This window comes from Rhizopus delemar, genomic scaffold (genome assembly GCF_000149305.1).
Source record: "Rhizopus delemar RA 99-880 supercont3.3 genomic scaffold, whole genome shotgun sequence".
Lineage (NCBI taxonomy): Eukaryota > Fungi > Mucoromycota > Mucoromycetes > Mucorales > Rhizopodaceae > Rhizopus > Rhizopus delemar.
In genome coordinates, this window is record NW_027137829.1 from 2,522,232 (window position 1) to 2,535,325 (window position 13,094).

The following is a 13,094-nucleotide window of genomic DNA, read 5'->3' on the forward strand; positions in this document are numbered from 1 at the left end:
AACGGAGAAAGAAAAAAAAAAAAGAAAGCGAAACGGATCAATACTTTTCCTTTTAATTTACAGAATTTAAAGAAAATTTTTAGTGAGCAAGGTATGTTTGAAAAGGTGAGTGACTGAAAGAAAAGGTTAGATTTCATCTTTTGTACGTCAGACATAAGTGGAACTTTCTCAGTCAACAGACCTTCTGATTTTGATATGTCGGTTCTAAAAATTCTTGCAATTTTTTTTTTTTACCCAGAATAATTTTCTCAGTGTCTATTAAGAATAAAAAAAAAAGAGAGAGAAAAAGAAAACAGAAAAAAAAAGAAGGTGATAAAAAAGAAAAAAAGAAGAAGAGAGGGAAAAAACAAAGAATTTAAATGGGCTTGTTTATAAATTATAGAAAGAAGGCTATATACTGTAAACAGTTGGTCAATGCTTTTTTTAAAATTGGTTGCAACCTTATTTCACTGACATGTGAAGCTTTCATCGGTGTAACAATCCTAAGGAGGTATTTTTTTTTTGGTATAATTGTGTATGAACCATTTATCCTTGTCTTTTTATTACTCCACTCGAACCTTTACCCGTTTTGCTTGTTTCAATCCAAGTTCCCGTGAAAAACTTATTCCGGATGTTCATTATCACTTCCTATAAGAAGCTATAGCTTGTACTGTTAGTATTTCAGTGTAACTTGCTGTTTGACAAAGGATAATTGCACTTTTCACAATGGATTAACCGAATGTTATCGAAAGACAGGAATGTTGTGTTTCATTTGAGGATTATTCTTTTCTCTCCGTCGAATATTCTAATACGAGATTGAGAAGAAAAAAAAAAGTGTGCTCAGCGACTAGGGCTCTCTTTCAAAAAAAAAAAAAATATAGAGTCTCGATCTTCACCGTGATACAAAAAGTGGCCTTGAGAAAGTAAGACAGCCTTCTTTATTAACAGTAATTGCTTTTGGTCATAATGAATTTTCTTTTTTTAGACTTGAAAACATCATTGCTGTCGTTTGGATCTGTTGAAAAATTCTCTTTCGGTCATTTAAAGAAACAAGGAAGCCATTGGGTTGAAACCAATAGCGTGTGGCAAACTTTTCTTGCAACTCCGTGATCAGTAACGAGCAAAACTGCTGCTGCTGATGACGGAGCTGAAGGTAGGGTAGATCGGGTGTCTTGCTCCAGTCAATCGTAGCGTCCCACTGTCGACTGTTGAGACCCGTGATGAATTCATCCCACTCACTGTTGGTAAAGGTCAAGTGCAATTTAGAGCCACTGAGTTCTTTGGTGATCAGCAAGATGCCCTGGCCGACCGACTTGGCCAGCTGTGTCATCCGTTCACCCACCACGATATTTCTTCTGAACGCAGCCCAGTTAGAATCTATCAGACGCGGCTCGATCCAACGTCGGTAGGCTTTCATATTTGAATTTCGATCACGATCCTTGTCTTCCTTTGTGATGGGGACAATCTCATGTGGGAATAAGATGGAAAATGTGTGTTGAAACTGCTCGAATGCAAGGTATAATTGAAAATAATCTGTGTTGTAATAAATTCCATTTTGGTTCATGCCGTTGTCCAGATGCGGTTTCTTGTTGGAGTGGTCCGTGAGCACACGAAGGGATGGTTCTAATAGTTTTGCTCGCTGCTCGTCTGTTAGAAAAGGATCTGAGGTTGGAATATAGGTGGGTTCGATAGCAAGTGAAAAAGATGGCTGTAGTTTATCCGCCTTTTGTTCAAGCTCTTCAAAGGTGATTGTCCTTAGACGGTTAATGATATCATCTCCTAATAAATAGAACAGTCTTAATAACTTTTTACACGTGGGTAACAATTTCTTATTACGTCTTGATTCAAACTCGCCATGTCTGTGAGGAATTTTAGCCTTTTTTACAGAACCAATGTCGTGAACGGAATCTGCTGAATGTCTTTTTCGTTTTCGTAAAAGGGATGCTTGAGTTAGGATGCCTTGTTCTGCATAGCGTTGGAGTAAAGCGGGTTCTCGTGTGATACGGTCGCCTTGGTAATAAAACCCACGCTGATGTGGTTCAAGTAGGGTATCGGTCTGCTGAGAATAAGGTGTGACGTCTGCAGATAGAGTTGAGTGACTGGATGTAGGTGTTTCATATTGACTGGATAATGATGTATAAGTAGGGCGAAAAGGACGATAGGGTGTTTGGAGAAGTAAATCATATGCTGGAGAAGATGCCGAAGCCACGGAGGAGTCTAGCCATTTTGGAAATGATCCACTCTCTTGGCAGCAGGAAGTATTTGCAGATAGCTTGACACAATAGACATCCGAGGTTTGGTCGTCAGAGAATACAATGCGATCTTCGTGAATTGGTTTCATAAATTTCATGTGGTCACAAAGAGCGTAACTTATGCAAAATAAAAGTTTCGCTAGATCTTCTGGTGCTGCACTTTTACGGATGACTTGTTTGATGATACGAAAGAGATCTAATAAATCCTCATCAATTAAAATATCATCAGCGTTTGGTTCAAACTCTTGAACATCAGGTGTTAACAAACAAGGACCATAGTTGGTTTGTTCTTTAAAAACATCCATTTTTGTGAAAAAGGAGAGAATGAAAAAAAAAAAAAAAACTTTTCCGTCCATTCTCATGGACCAACCCGTTTTCTGGAAAAAAAAAAAAAAAATAAATAAAATAAAAGCAATACTGAGTTTCAATGAAAAAGATCATTAAGTTGGGATCCCATTTATTTTAAAATAGAAGAGAACTTGAGAATTATTGAGGCAAGGATATAAATTAAAAAAAGAGAGAGAAAATCATACTTTTAATTTCAATTGTATTCAAAAAATGATCATTTTTTTTATTCTCATAGATTTGTCATTTTCAGGTTATTTTAGGCGTCCTCTTTTTAAACTTTTCACGTTACTCACACCCTATTTCAAACCTCGATAGCTAATCAATGGCTGTGTATCCCAGTAAGACTCCGAAAGTGGGCCCTGTTTTTAAGTGAACCCCTTTTTAATTATTTTTTTCTGGGGTGGCCGACTTTTTTTTTTGTTTACCTTCCAAATCTAGTTGACAGTGAATTTGATGTGTCGCCTTATAATTTATTATCCGTATTCTTCATCTTTTGATACAGTCGTTATTGATTATATTAAAAAAGTAGACCTATTTTCTAATCGTCATACCATCCTAACATTCCCTTCCACTCAGTCTTGTTGATCTTTGATTTTAAACAAACTTTTGTTTTTGTATTTCCATAAAGGCAATGTATTCAACAAGCAAAAAAGTAGATTTGGTTCCTTTTCTTCAATAACTTTGAATATAAACTCACGAGTAACATAAAGTAATTGTTTATGAAAAAGAATATTGAAGGAAGAAGAAGACTGATTTTGTAATAAAGAGCAAGTAAAATTTGATGAGAGGAAACTGAAAGCAATGTTGAATACAAATTACTTTTAAACTAGCTCGTATTGACTTTGTTCAATTGCATGTATTTCATGCAGATAAAGCCTTTTATGGAAAATTATAATTCCGTCAAAGGGCCTAAAATGGTGGCTTAATGGTACCCCCCCGTTTTAGAGATTTTTTTTCCTTCTTTTTCTTTCCCTTTTCACTGCCAATAATTTTTTACACAAAAAATGTTTATGCCACAAGTATTGTTTTTTTATGCTTTAATACTTTTGTTGTTCTTACATGTATTTGAAATAGCAACCCCAATTAACACCTGAGCAAAGAGCTTTTCTTCGTCAACGTACTATTGGCACCGTCTCCAACTTTATTCTTGTTGCTTTAACTATCCGTGCTGGTAATTTTTTTTTTATATAAAAAAATGAAAAAGTTTAGTTATATTATTTTTAGCTCCTTTCGTGATTGAACAAGCCAAAAAGTTGCTTTAATAGAAAACACCACAAAACCAAATAAAGCAAATGACACCAATTTTTGAACATTTAATTTTCGGTTGATATTTTTGTATTTTTTTTTTTTTTTTTTCTCTCCTTCTTTTTCTTTCTTTAGGCTTTCATTTTCTAATAACAAATGTTTTCAAAGTCAAAACGGTTTCCTACAGGTAAATGATAAACATGAATCTATTCAACTTGATTTTAATGATGATTGTTTTTAATAGCTGAAAAAGAATATATCCCTGGACCTGGAGAATATGATGTGAATGTGGATGATGGCAGTCGACATAAGCGTTATGGATTTCTTTCTCAATCTGATCGTTTTAGTGAAGGTAAGAAATGTTGACATTTTTATTTATTATTTATTGACAAATTCTCTTTTTCCCCGGTTAGAACACACCGAAGATGATGGCTATTCAACTGCGACTTTATCCAGTGACATTTTATCAAAGAACAGCATACCAAAATCAATACAAAAAGAATATGACATACTTTTAACTAAATCAAAACGTATGGAAACTATGATTCAAACATTAGAAAATGAAAAGAAATCAATACAACTTGCAAAGGATATGGAATTAGCTGACATTCGTTCCAAGAATGCTGCACTTCAAAAAACAGTAAGAAATTATTATTATTTTTTGTGAGAGAGAGAAAATGGGTCATTTATTCTAAATCAATAGATTAATCGACAAGAGAAACAGATTAAAGCCAACACATGGCAAAAGAGAATGGAACAATTAGAAGAAGATTACAAGAAAAAATTATCGGAGAAAGAGCGTCAAATGATTGTGTTACAACAAGAACTCTCTGCAAAGACAACAGACCTTGAGGAAACACGTCATGCACATGCGCAACAGATACAGCAATCTTCGGAGCAGCTCCGGGAAGCCAAGGAATGCATCCAATTATTAAAAGAAGACACAGCCAACAAGACAGCCCAAATAAATGAATATGAACGGATGCACGCCGAGGACGCTGCACAGATTCGTGTACAACAGGGGGAAATGACAGCGTTACATGATCGTATCAAGCACGATGAATGTATCCTTCAGGGTTTAAGGGATCAACTGGAAAGTAAAGATCAAGTCATCTCAAAGCAAGCCCTCGAAATGGATCAGCAAATGTCTCTTGTTCAAAGCCTACAAACTCAATTTAAGCTTTATCGTCAACATACCACTCAAGTCACTCAGCAACAGCGGGAAACTAAATGCCAGGGTCACCGCACAGAACTCAATGAACTCTTGTCTGAAGTTCATGAAGCAAAGAAATTTATCAATCAACAAGCGATTCATATCAACCATCTCAAATCGGATGTCTACTGGCTCACCTCTCGCTGTGAACAAGCAGAACAGATTCTGAAAGACATGCATCGAGATCGGTCGGAACAGTTTGGATTTCAGCACGCGCTCTATCATCATCAACCCTACGTCATACCATTCGAAAAAGAGGAGCGAGATTTAGAACAGAGAATACAAGAGACGCGTAGTAGTTCAGCCAGTACGGTTTCTTATTCGAGTAGATCAACTCTATCTTTTCAAGGAACGGAAGTCTCACAAAGCAAGTAAAGAAAACAAGACTTTGTATATTAACCAAGATGAATATTCCCCTCCTTTTCGTCATCTTTTATCATATACCTCTTTTCTCTCTTTGGACTATATATCACCTTGTATACCTCTTTTGTACTATAAAAAGCATCTTTTTTTATATAAAATTGAATGAAACCTGTACTCTGCATCTATTTACCTTTTCGTAAACAAATGCGCAAGTATGAACACAGACACTGTTTGAGCTTTGAAACCATACAGTTTGGTTCTATTCCGAGAATAAAGTGTTTCATAAGTCTTGTAGACATCAACCTCTTTTTCACAAGGCCTGTCCTTATTCTTTTTCTTGCTTTTGAATAGAATCACCATGTGAGTTATAAGACGGCAGAGTTGATCGTGATTGAAGAGGGGAGGGGAGGGGAGATGGAATGAAGATGAATATAAAAATAAACATGTCCTTTTGAAAAAGAAGATTAAATTATTTTACCAGTTTATTGCTTGATTCATTCGATCTTTGGTTAAAAAAGAAGAATAAAAAGAGTGTGAAAGAAAAAAAAAAAAAAAAAAAAAAAAAAAAAAGAGGGGATTTGATATATTTAGAATGTCTTTTTATTTGGTTATTGAGACTATAAATAATACACATTCAAGATGTTGCGTTCATTTAATATCTGGTTATTAACATGTGACAATCTTCTTTACCACGTTCATGATGACAATCTTTTAAGAAAGTAGATCATCTTTAAAGCATGTTACTATATGAATTGATGTAAACAAGAAGTGGAGGTTCAGTTTTAAACAAGTAAATATGAACAAACAAAAAAAAAAAAAAAAAAGAGATTTATTTTACAAAAGTGAGAATTAAAAAGGTTGACGAAATGTGTAGGGCGCAATAAGAGGAGTAACAAATGTGGAACAGTGTCTTAAGGACGCTTGTTGTTGTTGTTGTTGTTCTGTTAAATTTAATCTGTGTAATAATTCAGCTAAACTGATTTCTTCATCCTCTTCTTCAGGCAATACCATCGACATTCTTTTTTGTTCTGGTATCTTTTTTTGTACATTTTTCTTCTCGCGCATGTAACTCTGGTATCTTGGTTTGCTCTTCTCATCCAATAACAATTTATCCTCAGTCTGTGGTTTGGTGTTACCTATCCAATGCCGAACATCGTCTGATCTTCTTCTTTTTAAATTTGAGGTTTCGTCCAACAAGGGCATAATTTTCGTCGAACGCTTACTTGACCTTCTTACTTTTTTAGCACGCCTGCGACTGATACTTGTCATGTCTGTAAATATACTTAAATTATCGTCTTCGGGTATAGGTTCAATAGGAGGTGGTGTTCTTTTGATGTTGGAATCGTAAGCCATTAATTCAGTTAATGACTTTCTCCATTCTTCAATGACTTGAATTTTTTCATTTGAAAGTAATGCTAATGGTTTATCCTCAAAATAATGTTGTTCTTGTTGTTGACAAACTAATATTTGTTGGTCTTGAGTAAACTTCCACATTTTGGTCAACACAAATAACCACCTCTCAAGGTCTTTTTGTTTTCCTGCCTTTAATACAAAGCGTTCATTGAATATAGTTTGAATTGAAAAGCAGATGGGTGGTCTTTTTGCCTTCCGTAAGAGTGAAATAGAAGCAATACTGACGATATCAACTGTCCATTCTGGTAGCTGATAATGCTTTATGGGTGGTGCATCTGTTAATTTCTTCTTGGGTGTTGTATAAAGTGGATTAGTGACATTTGGGTTGTATGGGTATTTCTTGGGAGATAGACAAGTGAAGCTTGTTCCGTCAAATCGAAATAATCTCCACTTCCATTTCTTCTTTTCTGTTCTGATATATAAATGACCCTCAAAGATGGATGTACTTGTTAATTGTATTTCTTGTTCACTGGAACATAATGACATTATTAGTTGATTAAAGAAAAGAAAAGAAAAGAAAAAAAAATGAGGGAAAATCTTTTTTTAGTACAAGTTTAAATGATGTGGTATCTTTCTTGATTTAGCAGCATTACACTTGAGAACAAGAATTATAATTGTAAACAAGAGGTTTAAAAAAAAAAAAAAAAAGTAAGGATTTTCTTTTCTCTCTCTTTCTTATTCTTTACACTTCTTTTTTTTTAATAATTATTTTTAATGCATAAAAAAAAAAATTAAAATCCTTTTAAAATAAACTTGCAACTTTTAATAAGCAATTGTCATTTATTTCTCGTGTTACAGCTTCTAGACTAAACTTTTAGTTCATTCTCATTGTTTCTATGCACTTTTTTCTATATTTTTTTTTTTAAATTCACACACATGTATCATATTTTCTGTTGAAGTCCAACTGTATTATTTTTTTGAAACCTATTCATAAATCACCAATCAAGCCAACTTTAAATAAAAGAGGAAAAATTACACTATTTTCAAAAAGTAGAAGTCGCATCTGTGCAACTTTATAATACAATTTATACAGAAACGTGACAAGTAAATGCAACATCTATTCCTGGAAACAGTATAAACAGGATGACAAGTTGTTAATTGAAAGCTGCTAAACAAGAACCCAATTGAACCTGAATTTCAAAAATAGAGCGAAAAAAAAAAAGATACTACAATCATGTTCTGGTTGGTGCCATAACTTAAACTGTACAAAGTCCAACAAGTTGTCTCTATTGAGGGTATCAAGTGTATATACAATGTATTCTTGGTCTTTATATTAAAGTGACATTATCCTCTTGAAAGGGACTCTGTTATGCTTTTGTAACTTTTTTTTTTTGGTATTATTCACAGTTGATAGTATTCTATTCCTTCTGGTTTATTTGTTGTTGTTGTTGCTTATTAATTCAAATAAATTATTCTCAGTTTCAAATAATTTTGAAGGGTATTTACTCCATTTCTTCATTCACATTTTGACAAGATTAACTTGTGTGATCGTGTCTTCAGAGAAAGTTAATTTTCTTCTTGTAGCACTGAAAAAAGAAAGAAGACGATTGACAAACCAAATATAATTTCGTCGTATAAGATGTTTGTTTTACAGGAGAATAGAACTCGTATAGTTTGACATCTCCGGATTTCCGGATTTATATAACGAGATAAGTTAACTGCGGCTGTATATTTAGATGATCTACCAATTAAAATGAATCATAAACTACTTGAAAGAATAATAAAGTATGTGTCATGATGACTGCTTGTCCTTTTATTTAGGATGCCTGTATTTATAAATTTCGTTTTTCTTTCTTTCTAAAAACGCATTCTTCTACATCAAACATGCCCAACAAAGCAGTGAAAAAATGCGTCGTTAGCGACAAACAGTTTATTGAATGGAATCAATTTATTAACCAGAATGCATGGCTAAGTAATCAAGATACAATTACCCCTATTTTCAAGAATATCGTAGCAGAATACTATACAGTGAACACGGCTGACAAAAGCATCTTGAGTAAGACCTATATAGTCTCTTGGTCTCCAGAATATAAGCAAGTCTTCAAAGAGTTAAATGCTGCATGGATACAGACATTCTTTGAGAAATTGGAACCAGAAGATATCAGGCAATTGGATGCTGCCGAAGAGAATATAGTCAAGCCAGGAGGTGAGATTTTATTTGCTTTAAGTGATGATGGTACTGTGATTGGAACAACAGCCATGGTTCTTCATGGTGGAGGGTGTGAACTAGCAAAAATGTCTGTTAGAGAGGGTTATAAAGGAAAAGGATATTCGCATTTGCTAATGAGAGAAGCATTAGCTTGGGCTAAAGATCATGGATACTCTACAGTTGAGATTCTCGGAAACACAAAATTGGAGAGTTCAATAAACCTTTACAAGAAGCACGGATTCAAAGTTATTTCTCTTGGAAAGCATCCTTTATATGAACGAACGAATGTGCATATGCGCTGGACTTGTGAATAATATTACTTACTAAATAATAAACTGCTTACTGATTAGACTTTCACTTTGGTAATATGTTGCAAGGTATTATTTGTAACACTTCGACCAATTTTTTTTATTTTAAAAAAAAGCCCTTGTTTTGCAATTCAAATTATCAGTTATTTTCTTTTTGTAGAAGCGTGAACTTTATTAAAATAAAATTAATGCTGTGATGACCAGTGAGATTAACTCAAGGACTTGTAAAGATTTATATAACGGCGGTATGAAGCCATGTATTGTTAAATGAAGCATTTCGTTTTGGGGTTTTGACCGTTTGCGTCCATGATTTGGATCCAAGCGGTGTGTTGTTGGGACTATGGCAAAAATTGGCTACACTAGGAGAATCATTAACCTCACTAGTAATATTGTGATTAATAGCAGAAAAAACCATTTGTGTAGTAAACATTAATAGATTTTGAGCATCAAAAATATTTATAATAGGCATTAGAACATATTTCAATTATTGTTAACCTTTTATTTTACTGACATATTTGGATTTGCAACTCTTATAAAAACAAAGACTTATGTCCAGCGAAGCCCCCAGACAGAAAGTATACCAACAATGTATTAGATTGTAAAACCTGTCATATGCCTTGGAATTAAAATTCAAATGCAAGTAAAAATATCCATGATATATCACATTCAGTCTAGGAGAATAAAGGAAGACTGACCATCTTCCAACGAGAAATCGCCGTAGCCGATGCGGTTTTACGTTTACAGGTGATTTGGATATTTATAAGATAGGATATCTCACTTTGAATTCTGACATGTCTTGCAGCAAATACTCATTATTCTTACGACCCTTCTTTTTGTCTAAAAAAATGCTCTTTTTTGTTCAAAAGCCACTCCTTCCTTGTCTGGAATCATATTTACTTTGTCTGAGCCTAAAGTGCGAATACTATAGAACCTGTTGAGATCTTGTAATTCTACTCTTCTTTTTTTGAATGGGGCTAAAAAATAAGATCTTGTAATTATAAATCCAAAGATATCAAGATCAGAATCCTGTTGATACACTTATCTAATAGAATAGCTGACCAGAGTGGGAAATGTACTATCAGCATTAGTAAGTCATGATCACACGGTAGCTGAACCTGGACGCCACAAGGGTAGCTTCAACATGAACACCAGAAAGTTATGTAATAAACGCCACCAAGAGATAAAAAACAGAAACATTTAGGGATAAAGACTAAACGAATTCAAAACTTTAGAAAATAGAAAGTGGCTATGTAGAACTCGAAGAGAAATATATAGAATTAAAGATCCATCCAATGACGGAGTCAATAATGGCGAGTGTTTTATGCTACTGAAGTGCTTTTCTCTGATAGGCGGTGTTTCAATATTAAACGTCACGGACAAGAGGTCTACAAATCAATCTATGAAGGCCAGCCTGCAAAGAATCCCTTCTCTCTAAATTATCACCAGTCTCACAAATGGTAAATAAAGCATAAATCAAAAACAATCCATCCATCCATCTGTCATCAAAAAGAATACAGTAGTCTTTATAATCAAAAAGTTGTTTTCAGAAAAAATATGCACAGTTCTTGAAGAGTGGAGAGGGAAAACGTTTTTATAAGAGCTGAGACAAATTTGAATTTAATATAATTAAAGCGCATTCTTTTTTGGAAAGAAAAGCAACGACCACAAAAGCAGTTCCATGGAACATTTAGTATTTTACAACAAGCGACTACTCATGCAATCATTCCTTTTATACTTGTACATCGAGTCATTCACACCGCTTTTTGATGTAGACAGATGTTGCTTGTTTGGATGGATTGTTTATACTGCCCAAGTGATTGAAAACTAATTTTTATTGATAGGCTATCATTAAGGCTTTCGAACTTCGTAACAAGAACAAGGCTGAACTCTTGAAGGTTCTTGATGAACAAAAGCAAGCCCTTGCTAACCTCCGCGTCCAAAAGGTTGCTGGTGGTAAGAGCCAAGAAGTGTAAGTAGGAATGTGAGGTTAATTGTAGCGCATAAACTAATGTTACATAGTGGTGAAGCTCGTAAGAATGTTGCTCGTGTCTTGACTGTTATCAACCAAACTCAACGTGAACAACTTGCTCTCTTCTATCACAAGAAGAAGTACGTTCCTTTGGATCTCCGTGTTAAGAAGACCCGTGCTATGCGTAGAGCTTTGACTCCTTTCGAAAAGTCCAAGAAGACCCTTCGTCAACAAAAGAAGGAAGCTCACTTCCCTCTTCGCAAGTACGCCGTTAAGGCTTAAATATGACTTTGAAATAAAAATAGCTTGAAGTTTTTATTCTAGAGTTTCCAACAAGTGATTACAAGTATGGAAATGCCATATAAGTTGAATACAAGGGTCTTTTCGTATTGTAATTGTTTATTGCAATATAAATGCCATATATTTTTAAAATGACAAAGATTTTCAAATTATCTCGATGTTAACAACATGTCGGGTACACATGATGGACGCATTATACTATAAGGCGACATATTTGTAAAATCAAAAAAAAAAAAGAATGAAAAACAATAAAGGTTAATTTTGCTCCTATTTTCTGGATCATGAGTTAAGCTGCTTCCAAATGGTGTTACAAAACATAGACTCATGAAAAGAAATTGACAAAAACTACGCATGAATCAAGCATTTTTAGATGAAGCTAATTATTTTTATTTTATAACAAACGCTTTTTTTTTGTGCAAAAGTTCGAGTGCGACCACAGGGAGTAGAACAAGGGCCAAAGGCCTTATTTACAGCACTACCACTACAGCAATAGATGACTAATTATATGATCTTACCTTGGCTGATTTTCATAAACCAACAAACAGTAATTGTTTATCCTTACTTTTTTCATATTTAGCAAATTGATCTCGGAGAGTAACATGGCTTTTGTACTGGACCTAATCATGGTATAGCCTCCATTATTATTGTTAGATATGATGGTTGAATCCTATATCCCTTTTATTTTATTCTTTTTGAAAAAGAATATCGTCTGATTCGACTTTCCTCTTTCAATTCATGAGTTCTTGACACTTTGGGTGTCACTTGTTTCTAGACATCGTAACCTCGACAAAAACTGTAGCTCTTTTTGGAATGATAGGATATCAGCGAGCAAGGAGTCATAGCTGCTGATGGAGTGTCTATATAGGCAATGTTCTGCTTGCATCAGGTTTGTCACTATCAACACACCACATATTACTGAGTATGTGTTCGTATCTTGCAAGAACTTGTCATTCGCTGTTCCTTGGTTTGTCAAGAAGACAGCAGCTAACTTTTATCCATTATCTTTCCTTTATCTCTCTCCATCCTTCCCATAGCATTACTTTTAACTGATCAATTAAAGTAACGGTAAAGATCCAGACATTCAAAAATTATAAATAGTCTTAATTGTTTTTATTAACAAGTCATGTATTGTCTTTTTACTTTTTAGTTTCTGTCTCATATTTCATATTTGGCAGAACAATGTCTTTGATCAATAAAACTAACAAATAAGTCAAACAATTGATCAATCTCTTGAATCTCAGTTGACAGGGCGAGAGAGAGCTCGTTCAATACAAAATATGTCATGCAGTATAATAATGTGGCTTAGGGTATAAGGTAATACAGTATCGATTGTGTGGACTGTTTATCGTACATACTACAGTGTTATACAGATACATTGTACAAGTTACAGATTTAAGAGCATTTGAATGATCTCACATGGCACTAAAAAATCATCAAAATGAATAACGGCATCATTAAACAGGACATCTTTTTACTTTTATTTTCTCAAGTTGTGTATATGCTATTCAAGCAAATCGCCAGTCTTTCTTTTTTTTTCCCCTGTCTTCGCCACACA

The 13,094-nt window shown here is 34.2% G+C and overlaps 6 protein-coding genes across 6 annotated transcripts; 3 read left to right on the forward strand and 3 right to left on the reverse strand.

Annotated features, from left to right (window-relative positions):
• Positions 1-940: 940 nt before the first annotated feature.
• RO3G_05184 (uncharacterized protein) lies at positions 941-2,536 on the reverse strand (the record flags this gene model as incomplete). The annotated part of the gene is made up of 2 exons (XM_067659774.1): positions 941-1,758; positions 1,816-2,536. The coding sequence occupies 2 exons, from the start codon at positions 2,534-2,536 to the stop codon at positions 941-943; spliced, it is 1,539 nt and encodes a 512-aa protein (XP_067515875.1).
• A 1,444-nt stretch (positions 2,537-3,980) lies between these two features.
• Positions 3,981-5,412, forward strand: RO3G_05185 (uncharacterized protein; the record flags this gene model as incomplete). The annotated part of the gene is made up of 4 exons (XM_067659775.1): positions 3,981-4,011; positions 4,069-4,176; positions 4,238-4,464; positions 4,528-5,412. 4 exons carry the CDS (start codon positions 3,981-3,983, stop codon positions 5,410-5,412), a joined length of 1,251 nt encoding a protein of 416 aa, XP_067515876.1.
• Positions 5,413-6,249: 837 nt separating this feature from the next.
• RO3G_05186 (uncharacterized protein) lies at positions 6,250-7,299 on the reverse strand (the record flags this gene model as incomplete). Its single annotated transcript, XM_067659776.1, has 1 exon — positions 6,250-7,299. The coding sequence occupies one exon, from the start codon at positions 7,297-7,299 to the stop codon at positions 6,250-6,252; it is 1,050 nt and encodes a 349-aa protein (XP_067515877.1).
• A 1,338-nt stretch (positions 7,300-8,637) lies between these two features.
• On the forward strand, positions 8,638-9,276 carry RO3G_05187 (uncharacterized protein; the record flags this gene model as incomplete). Its single annotated transcript, XM_067659777.1, has 1 exon — positions 8,638-9,276. The coding sequence occupies one exon, from the start codon at positions 8,638-8,640 to the stop codon at positions 9,274-9,276; it is 639 nt and encodes a 212-aa protein (XP_067515878.1).
• A 1,448-nt stretch (positions 9,277-10,724) lies between these two features.
• On the forward strand, positions 10,725-11,521 carry RO3G_05188 (uncharacterized protein; the record flags this gene model as incomplete). The annotated part of the gene is made up of 4 exons (XM_067659778.1): positions 10,725-10,727; positions 10,922-11,083; positions 11,112-11,239; positions 11,290-11,521. The coding sequence occupies 4 exons, from the start codon at positions 10,725-10,727 to the stop codon at positions 11,519-11,521; spliced, it is 525 nt and encodes a 174-aa protein (XP_067515879.1).
• A 751-nt stretch (positions 11,522-12,272) lies between these two features.
• On the reverse strand, positions 12,273-12,698 carry RO3G_05189 (uncharacterized protein; the record flags this gene model as incomplete). The annotated part of the gene is made up of 2 exons (XM_067659779.1): positions 12,273-12,433; positions 12,680-12,698. The coding sequence occupies 2 exons, from the start codon at positions 12,696-12,698 to the stop codon at positions 12,273-12,275; spliced, it is 180 nt and encodes a 59-aa protein (XP_067515880.1).
• Between the last annotated feature and the right edge of the window lie 396 nt (positions 12,699-13,094).